We start from the raw sequence: 19,695 nt of genomic DNA, 5'->3' as shown, positions 1-19,695 counted from the left end.
TTTGTTTGGCGCATTAGTCGCTTTTGCAGCGTATTGTTCGAAAGATATTATTCAACTCTGTGCTGATTACGAGACGACCGGTGTATTTACGCGAACGCGGCCTAAGTAGGATTTAGATTAAACTTTGGATCGTGTACTTGTAACGAGCAAACGCGATAACAATGTAGTTGCCGCTAAACAAAATTCAATGTGACTTTAATCAATGCACGCGTATTTGCAGCGAGTTTATGCACATCCTCTACGTAACGATGCAAGAAGTTAGAACTTAAATTAACTATTTTAATTCGACAAACACGTACATACATTTGCGACATTTTATTACTGAAAATACGCTGATGTATCGTAAAAGTGGCAGAAACATTGCTATTTACCCGAAGACTCAATGGAGCTGCTGACGCAGCAAACGGCTTGGTTACCGAGAATCGATCGTATAAAGCGCATCGCGCTACAATTAAAGCCACGTTATATATCCACACCGTAACGTGAAGTATACTTTAAGTATCTTATAAACCGTCTTTCAATAGAAATTTTTAGCCCAACTTCGCGCTGTTGCGAAACAGGATCGTTAATTTACACGCAATTAAAATCCGACATTGAAAATAAACGAACGTAAAGTTACGGATAGCCACCGATTATGGATAACGATTAAAACACAGCATTAAAAATGAAAGAACGCGAGAAAGACGAAGCGTGGCGGCACAGAGTGGAGAAAAGCTTCTGCCCGAAGCTCGTAGAATATCGACACGTTCCGTGGTACAAAACCGCGACACGAGCCAACGAATTAATCGTCGCGGCAAACGGGCCATTCGATAAACAAGAAACACGATGTAGACCAGCACTCTAAGCTCCCGGGAGACGGGAAAATTTAAGGTAACGTTAGTTGGCAAATTTAAGGCGACCGCATCGGCGTCTCGCTAACCATCCTGGTGTCGGTGTGTATTTATGGGAAGGATGCACCGTCACGTTAATCGGACCATACCGCGAGTCGATACACAGCAGAGTGCGCGGTGGCAGTCTTTACTCGTCGAGTAACGCGTTAGCTGCGGTTAATGTTTTCAGCCAAGTCTGAGAGTAGCTTTTTTATCGCTGCTCGATCGATACTCGATCGATTGCAATTCGCCGACACGTGCAACTATGTAACGTCTCTTGCTACAATATGTTTAGTGCAAGAGATACGTATAACGAGCTTGTGAAATTAGTCAGGCCTGAAAGTACACGTGTTTGGGTCATCGAAACGGAGAGAGAGGATCAAAGGAGCGATAAACGTTTGAAAAGCATAACGTCGTGACTCTGAACTACGTGTTATCGGATGTCATTATGTCCATTAATGTTTTCCCAAGTTACGTTCGTCTTTGGTAATTTATATCGTATTTTACGAATATCAAGATTAGTGCCTTAAAATAGCTCCTAATAGTTTTCGTTAGCAGCTAGAAACATCGGCTCGCTGTTCGGGCTAATTTTTCTTTCAGGGATACAAGTGAACTTTTACTAGAGAAAATCATTACTACATGGTATAAAATAATAGAGGGTTAACACAGCGTGCTTTTAATTGAAAATTGTAAGCAACAGTTCGAGATATCAAGTTATGAATAGAGTTTGCTAACTGAACACGCGTTCAGAACATGCGTATAGTCCTAGCTGTGATTAGATCGATCAATGTATTTGTTTAAAGCTTCAGTTCGTAAATTCGCTGCTTTGTCCGCCAAAAGTAAGAAATAGATTTAAAAATCGTTGGAAAGAATTGAACGGAAACGCGGCTGAAATCTTGCAAAATTATTATTAATTAATCGGAAAATGAGTATCAATGGAAAGCGGCGTAACGTCGTTTGCCCCAAAGAACGGTTGGATAGATGCATCGAACGCGATGACATTAATTTGCGGGCAATCGGCTTGTTAACGGGTGTAATTTAACTTATTTAATATAACGCAACAGTGAGATATTGCATTCCAGCGCGCGCTGCTTGAACGTGGGTGGAACATTCCGTTGGTATTGATTCGCTATGATTCCAGAACATCTCGGGAAACTAGCAAACCGGTAGGGAAAACGGACGAGATAACGATATGTTCTCTGGAATATTATCGTCGACGATAAAACCGTAAAAGTACGATCATTTTCCTGGTAAAATCGTAGAAAAAAGATGTACCTTGGAACAAGGAATAAAATCAGCAAATCCGTTCATTCCGAGATTCGCAGAAAACAACAGCCTTTAGGAAAATCTTGGTACGATAAATATTAAAGAAACAAATCGATCACAAAGTCTAATTAACTGGACAAACTATTAATTTGCAGATCGCACCCCTCTTTTCGTCCTGTTGATGAAACGATGCAAGCAAATGCAATCGCAAATGTTGTCCGACACCCGTGCATAAATCACTCTACTTATTGACATTCGATAACGGATCGATAAACCAGTTCACGCAACCGGGCACCTAGTACGAAATAAACGCATCAGTTAAAAGACATTCAGCGTATCTGTAGGTACATCAAACAAAACGACACGCGTTGTATAAATATCGTTTTGCTTTTTCCTCCATCCAGATACCGAGTGAATCAACTTGCATTCTATACTTTATATGTTTAAAGGCAATCAATGGAATTTATCACCCAAATATATAGAATTGAGGCTTTAAAATTAAATAGTTCAGGTAAAAATTTAACTCGAGCTCACTCGCAATTAGTAGTAAACTTTTATAGCTGGGAGAAATTAAACGAAGTTTCGCAGAACGCAATTAATCGCATACGAAAAGAATGCAAAGTAAATAAATATTTTTACCAGAAATCGAAATGTAAAAGCCTTATACGTACAACGTGGGATGGTTTCGAATGGAACGATTTATCGAGGTGTGACGTGAGATTAATAAATCATCAGGTAAGAAGATAAGCGTATTAGTTAATCGACCTCGCAGCGTGGCGAACGTCTATTCTCGTTTCTATCGAACATCAAAAATTCTTCGATCCGTGTCCTAGCCGAAAACCATTTGTTACTAGTTCGAATTCGATTCGCTAGTACGGAATTCGGCCAACTTTAGAGTCACGGCTGTAATCTAATTTCATCACACGTACGCGATTTATATCGGCTTTAGAGTTGGAGAGTTTGTGGCTTCGAATCAGACAAACACAACCGAATGTAGATACGTTATTTCACGCGAAATTTCTTTTCGCATCTTATTTGCACTTATTCACTGCAATCGCGAAATCATAAAACAGAATCTTCTCTTTCCTCCTCAAGCGCGTTTCCATTGGTATTTTCAATTTTTCAAGGAAAAAGAGTATACGACGTTCTGTTGCAATTATTTTATTACAACGTATTATAAATAAATATCAAGTGCAGATTGAAATATGGACTGTTTATTACAGAATATAAAAGTCTGTCGTAGTTAATTTATTTTATTCTATTCGTACCGTAAGCAATTGCGGAAGTGCTTAAATTTTCATTTCAGAATATCACAATGATACGTTGATCCAGGCTCGACGTCGATGTAATATGGAATTTATTATATTTCAAGTCCTTTGAGAATTTTGTTGAATATCAGCGAGCAACTAAGTTGCATCGCGCTATACTACAGTCAATTTATTATGTATACAAGTACTACGCTGCCGTTAATTTAACGATGAATTGGTATACACGTATTCCGTGTTGCGCTCAATATTTGCTCATAACTTTCCAATAAACGTTTATTGCGAAACATCATGTAACGATTCTTTCCCATTTTCACTTATCGATTACATCTCTGCAATTTATGCAGAAAAATTTGAGACACGGAAAATTATATAAACACCCGATACAATCGAAAAAGTTTATACAGGCGTTGAAATAAGTTCGAAAGCCACTGTATGTAAAATCGAAGCGGAATCGCTCGGAGAATGACCATCTCAAGCTTAACAGGAACGCGCCTCGTCTCATTGTCATGCACGTGGACGCTAATAATAGTGGCGACTACCGTTGGCAGAAAGACCATAGTCCGTGATTCCACGCGCGGTAGACTCGCGAACGAGCTTTTAATAAATGATCAGCCATCGTGTTGGCTGCGCGAGCCAGCAGACGAACTGAAGAACGAGGAATTCGCGTGCTTTATCGCGACCTTGCGAACTAGCGATTCGCGACATCATCGCCACTTTCTTATTTACTGCGAACGATTCTAGCCAGCAAATAGCCAGAACCATAGCCCGTAATACGAAATAGGATTGGCAAAAAAACCGATCGATTTAGCCACGATTCGGGAAGGTTCCGCTCGATGCATACTCGTTGGAAAGATCGGAGCGTATTTTCATCCGGGAGAAATCGTTAGCTCAGCAGCACGAAATGTCGACAGAAACGAGCAAGAAACCTTATGAGCTTCCGAACTGGTGGTGTCATGTCGGCGTAAAAACGGCCAACAGAAGCGACAAAAAGGAGAAAAAGCCCGGTGCTCGCTAATGGCCAGACAACGACCGCAGTTGGACACGGTATCGAGTCAAGGAAGTTTTACTGGCAGATCCAACAATTTCCTCTCGTCGATCGATACTCCTTACGATTTTTATCTACTGGAAATTTCAACTACCGAGAGAGTCATCTTACATAAGTATACTCTAGTTCATAAATACTAGGATAGTTATTAAAATATCATAATTCGATGCATGGACGAAGCAGAAATTCGTTTAAATTGTTGCAAGAATTATAGTATAACAAGTATAGCACGCCGTTTTTTAGAAACATAAACTGAGTTAGATCTATCCTGGCCTATTCCAACAAATACAGCAACAATGTTGCCGTTGCCGGATCAAAATGCAATTTATGCGAAACTAAAAAAGTTGATTCGAATCGATACATAGCAGGATGACGGTAGACGATCGGGACAAATCGAACTCGATCGAGCAATTTGCATCGGGAATGATTTTTTCTCTGCTCTCGTCAATGAGTCTGTATCCCGGATTCACGATCATTTACGATTAAGTTTTTATCGCCGATGGATTTTCGTGGTGGCGAGCTCCGAGGATGCCTCTCGCTTATCAAGCTTCCAGTCAATAACGCCGCGTTCAATCCCAACAAAACGTTTCTACTCGGTGCGTTCAAAACGTTCCTGCCCTGTTTGCGTGCATGGTAAAAGGCTTATCTGTTCGCTCGATGACTAAACGCACTTATAAACTGAAAAAGCGCTCTATGAAAAATCGAACAGGCGAACGCTGCAGTGGTGAGAATCCCCTGGGGAGCGGAACTTTTGTTGCCAGCTATGGGAATCTATCAAGGCGATTCCCATCGATCCAACTCTGTTATTTCGTCACTGTCCTTTTTGCAATTAATTCGATCGAAATCGACGGATTTATTTATTGCAGCGGGTTTTTACCTTCTTACGGGATGGAAATAGAATACGGTAGTTTATGAATAAATAATACACATTAATCTGTGCCATTTCTCATGAATATTGTAACTATATAATCGCTAGCTGAGCATAAATACAGGCAATCCTAATCCTCGTACCAATGCTAAGTTAATCTATTTCGATTAAGGGTGGCAAAATTTGAGAACTGTTCTATATATGGCTGATTTCAATATCGCGTTACGCTAAATAGAAATTCGATTCACCTATCAAATATTATGACGAATTATATATACGTTATACATATATGTAAATCTATAGCTCTTTAAATTGCCTATAAATGTATAAATATTTATAATCAACTAACCATATATAATAGTTTGTACTCTCTCTCTCTCTCTCTCCCTCTCTCTCTCTCTCTTATGACTATGAATTCCCACAAGTTATCAGCTAACGTGATAATATGCAAGAAAACGAAAACGAAGACGAAAAGGAAATTGTGGCTGCTCCTCGAAACAACGTTGCCACTCTGTTTCCCATTACATGTGTAGGTTGGCTGCAACTAGTCGCAACAGGTGCACTCAATTCGCGACCCTTTACAACCTGACTGCCGTTGCAGGTATGTATACACAGAGAATTGAAGCTGTAAAGGACCGAAAACTACGACGGAAGATCTCCTGAAAAGCACATGGGTGTTTTTTCTGTCGGTTGATGCACGCGCCTACGGACATCCTCTCTTCCCGACCTGTTCTTTTCAACTTATGTATCTATTTATCTTTTCTTGTCGGTTCGCTGCACGTTCTCTCTAAACGAAATAGAAAGTCATTCCGGTTCCTCGGTTCATTTACAGTCGCACGTTTTGTTTCGGTTCGCCTTTCATTTAATTTTTAACCTTCGCGATCCTCCGGACCGCTCAACTTTCCCAAAGTATAATTCTCGATGGTCCGTACATTTCTCCGAAAAAAACGCAAACTCCACAAATGTTTCCCCGCTGGTTATTCCGTGTCTTCGGTGGTTTTACAGTCCACAATGAAAGTTCTCGCGAACAATGTACTTACACGCTTCGTTTGTAATTTCTAAATAAGATAGATGAAATTTAAAGAGAAGTAGCTTACCAGCGAAGATTACATCTACGATCAAACCGAGAAAAGAGACAGCTATACAGGATGCTTCTGGCTTGTCTGAAACAGAGGTAAATCAACATTCTTCCAATTATTTCAACAATTACACGTCAAAGAAGTACAAAAGTCGTATGGAAGAATATTACGTTCGCAAAAAAAGGTTATATTCATCGCGTAATAGTTTGTGGTGACGTTCGACGACAGAACTTTCCGACGGCTTCGCGACACAAAGCGCTATACCATCAAAGCGTAAGGCCGACATGCCTAATGTACCATCGACATCCCTACGGTTCTTCCGCGGAATATTCGGAAGAATGCATACGCGGCAACCGTCGCGGACGTCTAACAACCTCGTGCGTATTGGGGATGGATATCGAGGGGCAACAAAGAAAAGAATCCGTTTTGTTTTTAACAAAAAATTCATTCCGTTTCGAACAGCAAAGTGCGAAGGATCTAGCGTAACAGCGAAGCAAATACATTCGAGAAGCGTGATAGTTGATTGTTGATCGTTGACTGTTGACTGTTGATTGTTGACTATTGACTGTTGATTGTTGATTGTTGACTGTTGTCTGTTGTCTGTTGTCTGTTGTCTGTTGTCTGTTGTCTGTTGTCTGTTGTCTGTTGTCTGTTGTCTGTTGTCTGTTGACTGTTGACTGTTGATTGTTGACTGTTGATTGTTGACTGTTGATTGTTGATTGTTGACTGTTGATTGTTGACTGTTGATTGTTGACTGTTGACTGTTGATTGTTGACTGTTGACTGTTGACTGTTGACTGTTGACTGTTGACTGTTGACTGTTGACTGTTGATTGTTGACTGTTGATTGTTGACTGTTGATTGTTGACTGTTGATTGTTGACTGTTGATTGTTGACTGTTGATTGTTGACTGTTGACTGTTAATTGTTGATTGTTGACTGTTGACTGTTGATTGTTAAATAAACCTTTTTTGTTAAACATCGAGAGTATTTCTTGAACACTTACATCCAACACCACCTCAGTTGCGACAGATGTAGGAAAAGGTGATTCATCTAGGAATAAAATTAAAAAACCTGAGTTTGATAAAGTTCAACGCAGGAAAGTCACAGTAATCTCAAGATTAACGTAGTTGCTCCTACATTTAAGAACGCGGTAACTTGACGATTAAAAAAATTAAAGATAGTTTTCAATCTTTTCACGGAGTATTTTGCGTCGTATTCGAGATATTTGCGGAAATCATCGAATATACCGTTATACGTTTCCTATCGCGACTTCAGGATTACCTCAACCCTCCCATAGAAACTGTCTGCATCCTGAAAACGGATAATCGAAAAAGCGTAGGACGGGAGAAGTCGAAGGGTGGTCTCCCCAGTCTGCGATGGGGTGAGAAAATTGAACGAGGGCTGCAGGTAGGACGAGGCAGCCTGGAATACCTCGTAGATCACGCGTATTCTTACGTTCGCACGCGTGCCGGCAATTCCGTGATTCGTTGGTTACACGATGGCCGAGCATTGTTGCGTGCTAATTTACGGACCAATTAATTAGCGCCACGGAGCTCAGATATTCCTGGCTCCCCGGAACGCGTCGCTCGAATCACCCTCTGCCCCTCTCTGTTCCCTCGTTTTCTAAGCCCCTCGCCCTTCTTCCCCTCGCGAAAGCATTCGTCCGACTTCGCAGCTGTATTGTGCTAACTTCGAGCGTGTTCTCCTTCTGATGCGCGATCTCTTCATTTACGATAGCTTCGATAGAAATAGATGGTGGATTTAATCGTCTCGAGATGCACAAGGATCACGAGGCCAAGTCACTAGCGAATAATCAAGACGCGAACGTAACGTTTCTCCAATCGAGAAAACGATTCTAAAATTCGTGCGTGTTAGTCCGAACTGGATTTTGCACGGAGCAATGTCATTTCCATGCGTTCGTTCGTTTTAATTTTACTTAGATGGGACGCTGTTGCTTTCACTATGATACATTTCAAACATCACGTTCCTTATATTTATCTTTCACGAGCTCGAATCAGTCCTTTATCCCTTTATCTATGGAAGCTATCGCGCGCGACGCTATTAAAGAACTGGTCGTACAATCGTACTGTAAAAGAAACGATTGTCACTAAGGAGTACTGAGAACCTTTGTCATAACGCAGCCACTCGTCATGACATTCAAAGGTTCGACTCAGACAGCTTGCAGAGGCGTGGTGTAATTTTTACAACAGAGAGTAAGAATGTTGATGTTCCTTGGTGGAAAAAAAGCGACACACGTGCGCGTCGGTGGATGCTCGCGAACGTTATAGATGACAGTGTCAGCGACAGAGGGTCGACACGGCAGACAGGACAACGCGGTGTCAGTGTCCGGGGGTGCAGAGTGTAGGAGACAACGAATAATTCATCCCTTTCTGCCGCCCCTCTGCAGAGATGCGTCGCACATGTCGTCGCTGCACACCAAATATCACGATTCTGCTGCATTCGCCTCGCGAAACATGATCTTTCAACTACACGGTCATTCGTTCAAACACTATGAACGCATTTCCTCGATCAACTTATTCTGAATCACGTATACAAGACAGGTGTTTCGAACGCTCCATCGTTCCATAAATTCATTCCATTCTACGGAACTTGGAAATAAATATTTCTATGTACAAAGGCGCAAACTATTTCAACATTCGCTCTAAAACTTCTACCTATCTACCTATCTATCTATCTATCTATCTATCTATCTACATATATTTATAGATAGATAGATAGATAGATAGATAAATAAAATATATAGAATAAAATCCTATAATATACCGTGCCGTATATATATATATATATATACAGGGTGGTTGGTAACTGGTGGTACAAGCGGAAAGGAGGTGATTCTACGCGAAAAAAGAAGTCGAAAATATAGAATAAAAATTTTTCGTTTGAGGCTCTGTTTTCGACTTTGAATTTTCGCTAGGTACGCGTGCGGTACGTTATAACGGATCTCACTGTAGATGGTTGTCTCGATGGAAAAATTAAAAAAAAAATTTAAAAAAAAATGTTTGTTCTATATTTTCGACTTCTTTTTTCGCGTAGAATCACCCCCTTTCCGCTTGTACCATTAGTTACCAACCACCCTGTATATATTATAGGATTTTATAATTATTTATTTAAAATGGATTAAACAGGAAACCATGGTTTTTTAACGTAAACTAAATACAATAATGTGTTATAATTAAGACAAGTAAATAGTTAATTTACAACTCTCGTCACCACGATTCCAACTCTCTCTTTCACGCGGACCACACTCTCTGACAACGCTGACTTCTCAACTCACACTGACTGTTAATTCGTCTTTCTCCCTTACCATCCCTTTGTCTTTTCTCATAGCTCCATCACGTACGTGTTCCGCAACCGTCGGTGGCTATAGTCACGTAGGCCTTTTTTCCGCGTAACTATTCGACTGAAAGACCGACGACAGGTTGATGGGTCTGTTGGCACTTAGGCTTTCTCGCGATACTACATTTGTCCACAATACTACAATATATATAGTGTGTTATATGAAATCTTTCAAAATCTCATTAGCCTTGTATCGAGACACGTCTGAAATCAAAGGTTCGAAAACTTTGTTCAGCCAGTGTACATTTTGAATGAATGTTTGCGGTGGAAAACAAGCGCTCCAAAAGTCTAAAAGATAGCTAGCCTATATAGTAATTGGTAGAGATACATTGGTAGATACTTGATCACGTTTTAGGATGGGCAGATTAATTTCTGACAGTCGCGTCACGACTGATCGTCACTCAAAAGTGCGAGCAAATAGGCGGAAGATAACGATAACGTCCGCGCCAATAACGACGCGACGGTCAGCTATGATTATTAATCATGTGCAGGTTGCGCGTGCGAGTGTCAGCGGTGCGTGGGGAGGCCTGACTAATCGTTCCGCCATTGCGGAATAATATACCCATGGTGGTGGACCGTTGTTTTGCTCCTGTGGTTCTACAGTTTAGACTCTCTACTAGACTCGTGTACTTTGTTTTTGCATCACGCGTTACATTCTAAACTAGCGATTTCCATCAGTAATGATTTTACAAAGGAATATCGTAATCTGGTACCTTATACAAGAAAAAGGTACACGCTGCTAAATAAGTCTTATTTCACTCGAAAGATTAAAATTCTATTCGAATTTCGTAGCAATGTTTATTCGAGATTATCAATGAGATTAAATTCAATAACTGTAATAGGTTATCCTGATTTACTGTTGGAAGCTTCAGATGCTAGGCTGTTTGCGGTTGCGCGAAAACGGGACGAGCAGATCTTCCGGGTAGGATATTTTGCGGGGGAGTACGAAATCCTCCAGTAAACCAACGGAATCCTACCGGCTGCTGGCTTTACCTTGCTACGGTCTCGCGCTAATGCAGCAATAAACATGCATCTATCTGAAGCACGAGCGAAGTCACGGCTCCGCCAGACGAGAACAAGCCTACGAAGAATAATATGCATCAACGGAAATATAGTAAAGACGTAGCCGCTAGAGTTTCCATGCTGAAACGCATCCGCGCTTACACACGAGCAACCGAAGATATGAATATCCTAGAATGCAACGGATTCAGTAACATTGTTTTTACTCGTTTTAGCTTTGAAAAATTTAAGAATCAATATCCTTTAGCTCTTGACACGGAGAAGTAATAAAATTATTGCTATAAAAATTGAATTTTTCTATGGTACAGTGAGAACAAGGTTGAGGTACAAGACGTCCACGTGTAAGAGCTACAAAATAATTTACAATGAGTTAGGGCAGCGTTTGCGCCATAAAGAGAGCTTAGCGTCGAGAAAAATAGTTGTTGCTTAGTCTTTGAGGTACACTGTACACTAGTAATACTGCGAGAACAGACAGGGCGAGAAGAAAATCGTAACAGAGTACATACTTGCTGCTTTAGAAAATAATTATAATTGCTTCAATATATATGTACGTTTTACGTAGAAATTATTTCTACGAGATAAAGCGATGAATTGGTTGGAGTGGATCGATTTAACCAACAGATAAACATTTTACAAATTTAAGTGAGAGAAATGGGAATGCAATTTGCGTTCTGGAATATTTTGTCCAGATCATAAAATCTATTAACTTCAATCTCGAAATAGCCGCTTGAATTCCGTTTCGAATTAAATATTTTTTCAACCAATTCACAGTTTGATTTTGCTTTGTAGGTTGTGATCTAAATAGAAACTGAAACTACGCTGAAATTGCAACGACTGATTACAAAACACGGACGAAAGAAGCGATAATGAAATCGATGAAACAAATCTGCTATAATCGTATTACACTTTTACGAGTGTTAATATAGATTCTTGTAAACTACATTAAATCTTGTATTCAGGTCATCGAATAATAGATTCCCGGTTGATTCGTTAAAAAAAAATCTGTCCTTTTTTTTTTAAGAACAACGAAAATAAGTTTGCCCGACAGTATTTTTGTTCCGACTGGGAGCACGCGTACATGGCGCACAATACGGAAAGGAAGTTAATTACTCCTCGCTCTCATTTCGATTTTTTGAATAGCCAGCCGCTCAACAAAAGGGGAGAAAAGACATCGCGTCGCAGCGAAAAAATAGGTTGCGTCGTGAAGGGCCTGTTTTGAAATATTTTATAGTTACTTTTCTTCCCCCTTTCTCTCTCTGCAACTGAAATTTTTAAAACCTCGAGTTTCCAAAGTTTAATACAAGCGTATGTATGTTACGCTTCTTCTCTTTTTCCTACCTAATCTGTATCTCGTTTTGGCAAATATTTATTTGTCAGTTGCATGAATTAACCCTTAAATTAACAGGATTTCTTAGCAAACAATGTCACTGTATTACTTTGTTTGAAAGATAAAGTTGCGCGATAACTGTAAGCTTAAAAGGATACAATCGTTCCGAACACCGAGAATGATATTGAAAAATTTGAGTTATCTATAGAATACGTTCAACAAATCAATTGAATATTGGATACGTTCTACATGAATACGTTTGACGTATTATGCACTGAAGAGTTAAGGAAAAATATGAAACATTTTCAAACCAATGAACAATACGTGCTCCGATATCAATAGCAATCTCGAGACACTTTTCGTTCACTTTCCAAGTATCATATCTGCGGGGGGACAGGTCTGCAGTCGTTTTGGAACAAAAGAATGAAACGAGGAACGGTTGATTACGACGAGCGATTAAATTTTTCATTATCGAAGAAATTCTGCACCGTCAGAAATAAGTAATAATCGACAGATCGCTGCGTCCGCTCGCTTCTTGTTTCTCCATGCGACGTAAATCTCGATCGCGAGTAATATCGGCAAAGTCAAAGGTATTTTCAAAAATATCTCCACTCCGCACGCTGCGAAGGATTCTTGTTTGCTTAACATGCTATACCCCTTCGCGTATTTCGTCCGAACTCGAGCTTCCAACAGGGTAGATTTTTAAATATTTTTGCTTCTTTCGTTGTGTGTTTTTTCTCGTGTTTTTCTGCTTTCGGAACGTTTCACCGTTTCCCGCAACTTTAGCATTAAAACGTAAAAATAAAAAGAGTAGAATTTTTCGAGGAAAAAGAATTTGTCTGCAACTGCCGTCACGTTTCTGGGAATATCTCGTCGCATTTCATTGATGAGGATGGGACAAAGCTTCAAACTCATATTTATTCGCCGTCTACTTTCTTTCTCGAGATCCTCGTAGCCAAAGCATTCTGCCATTTTAATCTTAGCGCGACGCGCGAGCCGGAAGGACACGCTTCGCTTTGTACGCGAATTACATACGGACCACGTGCTTATTTTAAAAGATTGTCGTCCCCAGACTTCTTTAATCTCGGGATTCTCCTGCAACGAAAAGTCATAGAAAAGGACAGATTCCCACCCCTAAATCAAACTCGCATATACATCCCTGTTTACAAGTATCAGGCCATTCAGAGAAAAAGAAGAAGCAGTCGTTAGGAAATGATTAAACCATGTTTGGAATGTTAGACGCGAGGGGAATGAGCTTATTACTAGACTACGGACGTTTATACGTTTATGTGAAATTTAAGGACGCAAATATCTACGGAATGCAAATCATACGCGCAAAAATATATAAAATATTTAAAGTACTATATTTGTAATAATATCTAGTTATCTACCTACGCTCGTAAAAATATAGATTAACGTATGGATAAATATCGGCGCAACAGCCCGCATGATTTAATAGATAAATTGAAAAAGATCTCAACACGAATCCAAAACGAAGAGCGAAACCTTGGTGACAATGAAAAATGGAAACAAAGGTTCTCCGTGGGAAGGTATTCCCCTCGGGTAAAGCGCATCGTCGAAATCACAAAGAAACCTGAGCGACAGGATCGAAAACGGGGAGTTAATTTTCCCGCAGGATCACGACCGTGCAAAACGGAATGAATGTCAGGGAAAGGGTGGCTCTGGTTCAATTATTACGGAACGATAGAAACGGATTATCACGCTCGATTTCGCCGTTTCTGTATTAAGCGACAAGTCGCCGGCGAGTCAACGCTGCGTCCGACAACCGTGTAATTCGTCTACCACGAAAAATCATCTCCGCGGAAAAAATGTCATGGCTCCCGCGGCGCGGAAAGACCAAGGAACACGAGGGAAAAAGTCTCCTTTCGACGAACTACGATTTTTCGCAGTTACAGCTCACCAAAGGATCGATATACGATGGCTCGCAAAAGTATTTGTATCTATTACCATAAACTTTACTATACATTATTTCGTAGATTATAGAAAACGGTTAAAAATTTCATTAGCACCGTAATGATCGTGTTGGTAAAATTTGAGATCAATGTGGATCTCGTTACAGTGCCAATAAAGTTTCAAAACGTCTCGCTTAAGGCACGTAACGTATTCGTGAAATATTTCTTCATTTCTGTGAATTTGTGGAATTAAAATAGTACTTCTCCGTCGTAATACCGTTACATTACTAATTACGGGCTGATCGTAAATTTGCTAGGAATACGAGCAAAGCATATTGACTAACATCTGGAATTAATCTACCGAAAAGGTCCGACGGTTTGCGAATAGTCTGTTTCCGGAAGTTAATATAAGTCATGAAGTACGGTCCATTTCGTAGAGACGAGCCACCTGCGGCACTCACGGAATCCCAACTGAACGTAGTTTTCATAAAAACAACTTCCATTCCCGTATCCAAAGGAAACGAAATTATATTACATCATCCTGCTATGAAGAAACGATTGCACTTATTACAAGTAAGATAAGTGTTTTATTTTGTTCTTTTTTTTTCTTTTTTTTTTTCATGCAACTGAAATTGCGTCTGATCTTTAAATTCGTTCAGACAATAGAGGTTCAGCTTTCAGTTCGTACATCTGAATCTGAACAGTGTAGCTTGTAGGTAGAAACGAGATTCTACTGTGTGTACACGAAGCGTATTCGCGTAAGATTTTCATAAAAGAGCCGAGGTTGAGCGAAAAATGGCGGAAAGAGGAAAACGTCCTCGCAATTCGGCCATTTCGCAGATTTCGCTGGACGAATTCTCGACTCGTGCTCGAAAGAGCTGGCCGCTAGAAATGGCCGAAGCATTATTTCTGTTCGGGATACCCGTTGACCCGTATTCCTATTCGCAAAGTCAACGGCAGACCAGCGTTCCTTTCGTCGATACTAGAATTTCTTGGCAGCGCTTTTCTTCCTGGCCGCACGGGTCGCTCGATAATCTCGAAAAAAAGCGCGACTCTGCTCGAGACGGCCGCTCTCGCATGGCTGATTAACTCGATATCCGAACGTATCGAGTCGGCAACGCGAAAGTCGTTGTGATCCACGAAATAGTAGCCACTTTACGTGTCAGTAAACTCCAAGAGAACGTTTATCGACTGGCTATAATAGTCGGCTGTGCCTGGAAAAAATTTGAAAATGGAAGCATCGAGGGTACAATGGAACCTTTTGTCTAAGCGTTTTATTAAGAGACAGAGCGTACTAATCTATTTGAGTTCCAGGAAAACATAATCTCAAATGGACGTTCCATTAAAGAAAATACGGAAGACTTGAAAGAAATCTTGGCGCCAGTAAAACACATAACTGGACACGCTTTAGACTCCCGCGTATCGAATTACAGCTGATTTGATCCATTAAAGGTCAGCGTTAACGCAACATTTCATTTGCAATTCTTTTTCAATCAGTTAAATTATTGAATTCTCTCATCGTTGAGAGAATGGAAGATTTAAAAGGGAAGCGCAAAGGAATGAAGAAGAAACTTCTATCGAGATGTATTAGTGATTCAGAACAAGACTCGGACCGACTTCCGGTGAAGAGCAGACGAAGTATGGAACGTGTGAGCGGAAGAAAAAAGCGAAGAAGAAGTGTGAAAAAAACGAAATAGCAGAATAGATGTCGAAGAAGACTCGGGTCAATAGCAAATTTTTAAAAACGTGAATTAAAAACCGAAGAGAGGTATTTACGGTAACTTAAATACATTCAATGCTCTGATGGAGAAGCTACATCTGGATAACGAATGAAATTTTATTGGAAAAGAATCGGACTCGCTCGTCCATTGCAAACATCGTCAATTTTGTTGTAGAAGGCGCGGGAAAGTACGATGCCTTGAACAAAAGGTGAATCGAGTAATCGATAAAATTCTCTTAGCAGTTTCAACGTAACGCCGTAAAAGAGTCTAGGTACTCTTACCGCTGCAGCGTCGGTTCTGAATAATTCAGGGCATATATTTTCTTTTTTCGTTTTTGCTTCTTTCGTCTTCTTCTTTTTTTTTTCTTTTTTTTTTTTAATATGGTTCATTATCGTGCGCACGAACGATGTAATTGAATTAAAAAGGAATGCCACCGATTATTCACCGTAGAAGGAAAAAAAGATATGAAAGTTCTTTAAAACGTGTATCGATCTAACTCGCGCAGTTTAATTAAGAACGTGCGCGCGGTTTGTCCGCGAGACGAGCGTTTTAATTCGTCCGAGCCGTTTGACGCATTTTTCGGTTGTTGTTCAAACCAAAGCTTTTATCGAAGCGCGGAGAAAATAAGAAATATGTCATGCTAAAACATTAAGATCTTGGAATTTCCTTCGAACGGAACAGTAAGTGTTCACCGAGTAATCAGCTCGGCGATCTCTGATATCGTACGTGATCGAGGGAACGTGACAAATTCGAAAAGCTTGATGGAATAACGTAACATAAATAAATCATCGTGAAGAAACGAACCGCTGCCGTTAGTTTCACTCGAAGCAAATAAAAATGATTATTTCGCCGACTGAATATTTGTTACCGGAGTCTGTGTTAACCGTAGCTATTATTGTTCCAAAGTAATCGATACCTTCACGAACTGGACTGATACATCAATACCATTATCGTATGAAACGATCACTGGCGCGTCATGTGCAAAATCAAAGTCAATCTGTCGAGCATAATGTCGACCAGCGAAATATCTGTGCGGCTTTTCATTCCGATTTCGATCGGATAAACAATAACAACCAAAATTCGGCGACGACGCGCTGCGATTATCTATTATATACATATATATATGATTCTGCTGCTTAATCAATGTCATTCACATCGATGATACAATAAATCGATTAAACGTGTTTGCTCCATACGACGAGAATCTGTATGGTACCAATTTCAATGCGAATACGTAAAACTCAAAAAATTGTAGAACAACGTGAGAAAATCTTACAATATAAAAATAGGTAGCTATGATATAAAAATTATTCGTTAATATAGAGCACTGTAAGTTATGAAATTTTGTATTCAAAAATTGTCTAATCGAGTCTATTTGGGTGTTGGTTGTATCTTGTCGTCATCGAATGCAAAAGACATCCAATGTTAGTCGAAGTTTAGTTTGAATTAGACGCTAGATAATTTACAAGCGTAGGTAGGTTTTCTTGTGGAAAGGACAACTTACCGCGGGGAAGGATCGGCTCGCAAGAACCTTCATTCTCGAAGAGAAATTACAGGAGTAGTTCGAAGCTGTTACTAGCGATCTATCAGAGCGCACAACGCCGACTACACTCCACTTCCCTATAGATATTACATGTGCACGTATCTACTTGCAGTTATCTCTGCCAGTGAATGTCATCCGACAGGAAGGTAATCCATAATCAGGCAATGCCTATATCCACTTGGCTACCTAATACCTAATAGATCCCGCTCGAAGTAGATAGCCTGTGAATTACAGGCAGAATGAGTATGCAGAGACGTGTGCATGTCAGCCGGTGTTTCGTCGGGTAAAACTAGGTGAATCGGGTGGAACTACCCGGCAATCTAGTCGAACTGTTCCGCTGGAAATAAACTCTAACCTTCGCAGTCTGCGAGCTGCCACGAATTTAAGGATAATCGCATCAAATTCTCGGCAATATTCTATCCTACAACCCCCGTTCACAACGCGTGTTTGAACGTCTTTTATGCAAAACACCATATTCGATCTAAATAGATTGCCAGGAAAACGGTCGATTGATGAGAATGTTGTGTAATATGCCTACAAAGTATTCAATAGCTTTATGAGTTGCCCACAAATTGTCGAACTTCGAATTGTTCAATTCGTTCGTTTCTGTGAGAAATCTGCGATATTATGGTCTCCTGTATGCAAACCCACATAAAACAACGTATGGGTAGCATACTGGTGTCAACCGTATAGTATAAAACTTCACTAGTGCCTATTCTTCAAGTCGATACTGTTCCTCCATCCAACCGCTTAAAATTAAGAACTAGTTGTGTCGTATCTTATTCAGTTTACATCAGCTTGTAAGCTATTGTTTGTCGGTATGTAGCTTCGTAAATTTAATTTGCATGTATTTCTCATATTACGCGTGCTTACATGGCTACTGTAAGCAATGGGTTAGTCTTTTTCTCTGTAAATAAATAAATAACATATAGCATAACATAACAATGTAATATACATAAAAGCTGTTTGCGAGAGTTATAGAGTGAAATAATTACATACACGTTGACTTCATAATTTCCTAATTTAAAAATCATTGAAAAAGTTTAAAACGAGTTAAGTGGAAAATTTTGATCCAAGTTTGAATCACGTACTTTATAAGAGATTTAATAATATACGTGAAACGTTAATTAATCGGATGGAAATTCTAGAGTAAGAAAAAAGTAAAAGAAACGATATCGTTTCCAAGGTTTTTTGTTAAAAACTCGATTTCCCTTATTCCGAAAGGTGAGACGCACAAGGCGCAGTTGTCGTGCCTAATCTTCCACCAAGGTGCACAAGCCAAGAAACTACCTTCGTTGAAGCTCACGAACTGCAAACAAGCTCTGATGCACCGTAAGTATTCCTCGCAGACAATGGGGAAGATCGAAGGAACGAGATGGGGGAAAAAGGGATGGATTGTGAGACTATTTTGCATCGAGAAGGTCCGTAAAATCAGTCGTAAAAATCGTCTACGGAGGTAAAATTTGCACACAAATAGTACAATGCGTTTTTATGACTCGGTGTTTATAGGTGATCTGCACGCAATGCGATGAAAAGCAAAAAATACTGGGGTATTTTAATCTTTCTCTATTTCGAACACGTATTTGATCCTACGTGGGCGATCGGATTAATATCTAAAAGTTTTCCAACAAGTTTCAATGTAAAAATGTCCAAAGATTTAGATTTTGCAGTGATCTTGCGTTAGATTTATAGGACGATAAAGAATCGTTAAAAGAAACGTAAAGAAATGGTAGTCACTTGGCTGCACAGGGGTTAATTCGTACAAACAGACGATGAACGTTGAAGAAAGAAGTAAAAAGTTTACTCAACTTCAACATTAACCTAAAGAATCGCCAAGTTGCTCGGTCATTGCGAAAATTCTGCGCGCGAAAATATCTTTTTGCCAGACCGTAAAAAAGTCTTCCTCGTCGTGGTAATAAAATCTTTCTCTGTCTGGCGAAGTATAATGAGCGTACCTTGCAGGAAGTAAAGCAAGGGTGGCCAGATGACACGAGGGTTAGATTTAACTGGGCCCGGAGATAAAGAGAACGGTTTTATCTTCGCGCGTGATTAAGCCACGCGGCAGTATATCATCGATTATATACTCGTTAGCCTAAGTGGCAACCCCCTTTTCCTCCGATACGCTTTTCCTTCGACTTGCTCACGTGGAAAGATAACCGGTGCCGTTTTCTTCGCACCGAAGAATCCCCCGTATTATATTCGGATTTATGGACCGTCATTTCGACATCATTGATAAATAATTGACGCTGATGCAACGAGGCAACGGTCTGTGAATTAATTCGCGAATTAACGAAACTCTAAGAGACCAAGTTGTTTCGAACGACGAAAACTTTGAATTGATTCCTTTCGACTTGCTTTCAAGAAGATAAAACTTGTAACTACTGTTCGCTAAATAACAAGTAAATAAATAAAATTGTGA

The 19,695-nt window shown here is 40.0% G+C and overlaps 1 protein-coding gene across 1 annotated transcript in view; it reads right to left on the bottom strand.

Annotated features, from left to right (window-relative positions):
* Positions 1-6,315: 6,315 nt before the first annotated feature.
* LOC143303546 (uncharacterized) overlaps positions 6,316-19,695 on the bottom strand; it is a 28,733-nt gene continuing 15,353 nt past the window's right edge. Inside the window, exons 2-3 of the mRNA XM_076623942.1 lie at positions 6,897-7,445; positions 6,316-6,479 (exon numbers count right to left, since the gene is read on the bottom strand). Coding sequence (XP_076480057.1) covers positions 6,316-6,479; positions 6,897-7,445 — 713 coding nt within the window. The remainder of the gene's footprint in view (positions 6,480-6,896; positions 7,446-19,695) is intronic.

Source organism: Bombus vancouverensis, chromosome 13 (assembly GCF_051014615.1).
Source record: "Bombus vancouverensis nearcticus chromosome 13, iyBomVanc1_principal, whole genome shotgun sequence".
Classification (NCBI taxonomy): Eukaryota; Metazoa; Arthropoda; class Insecta; order Hymenoptera; family Apidae; genus Bombus; species Bombus vancouverensis.
The sequence above is the reverse complement of the archived record's forward strand: the minus strand, read 5'-3'. Positions and strand labels throughout refer to the sequence as shown.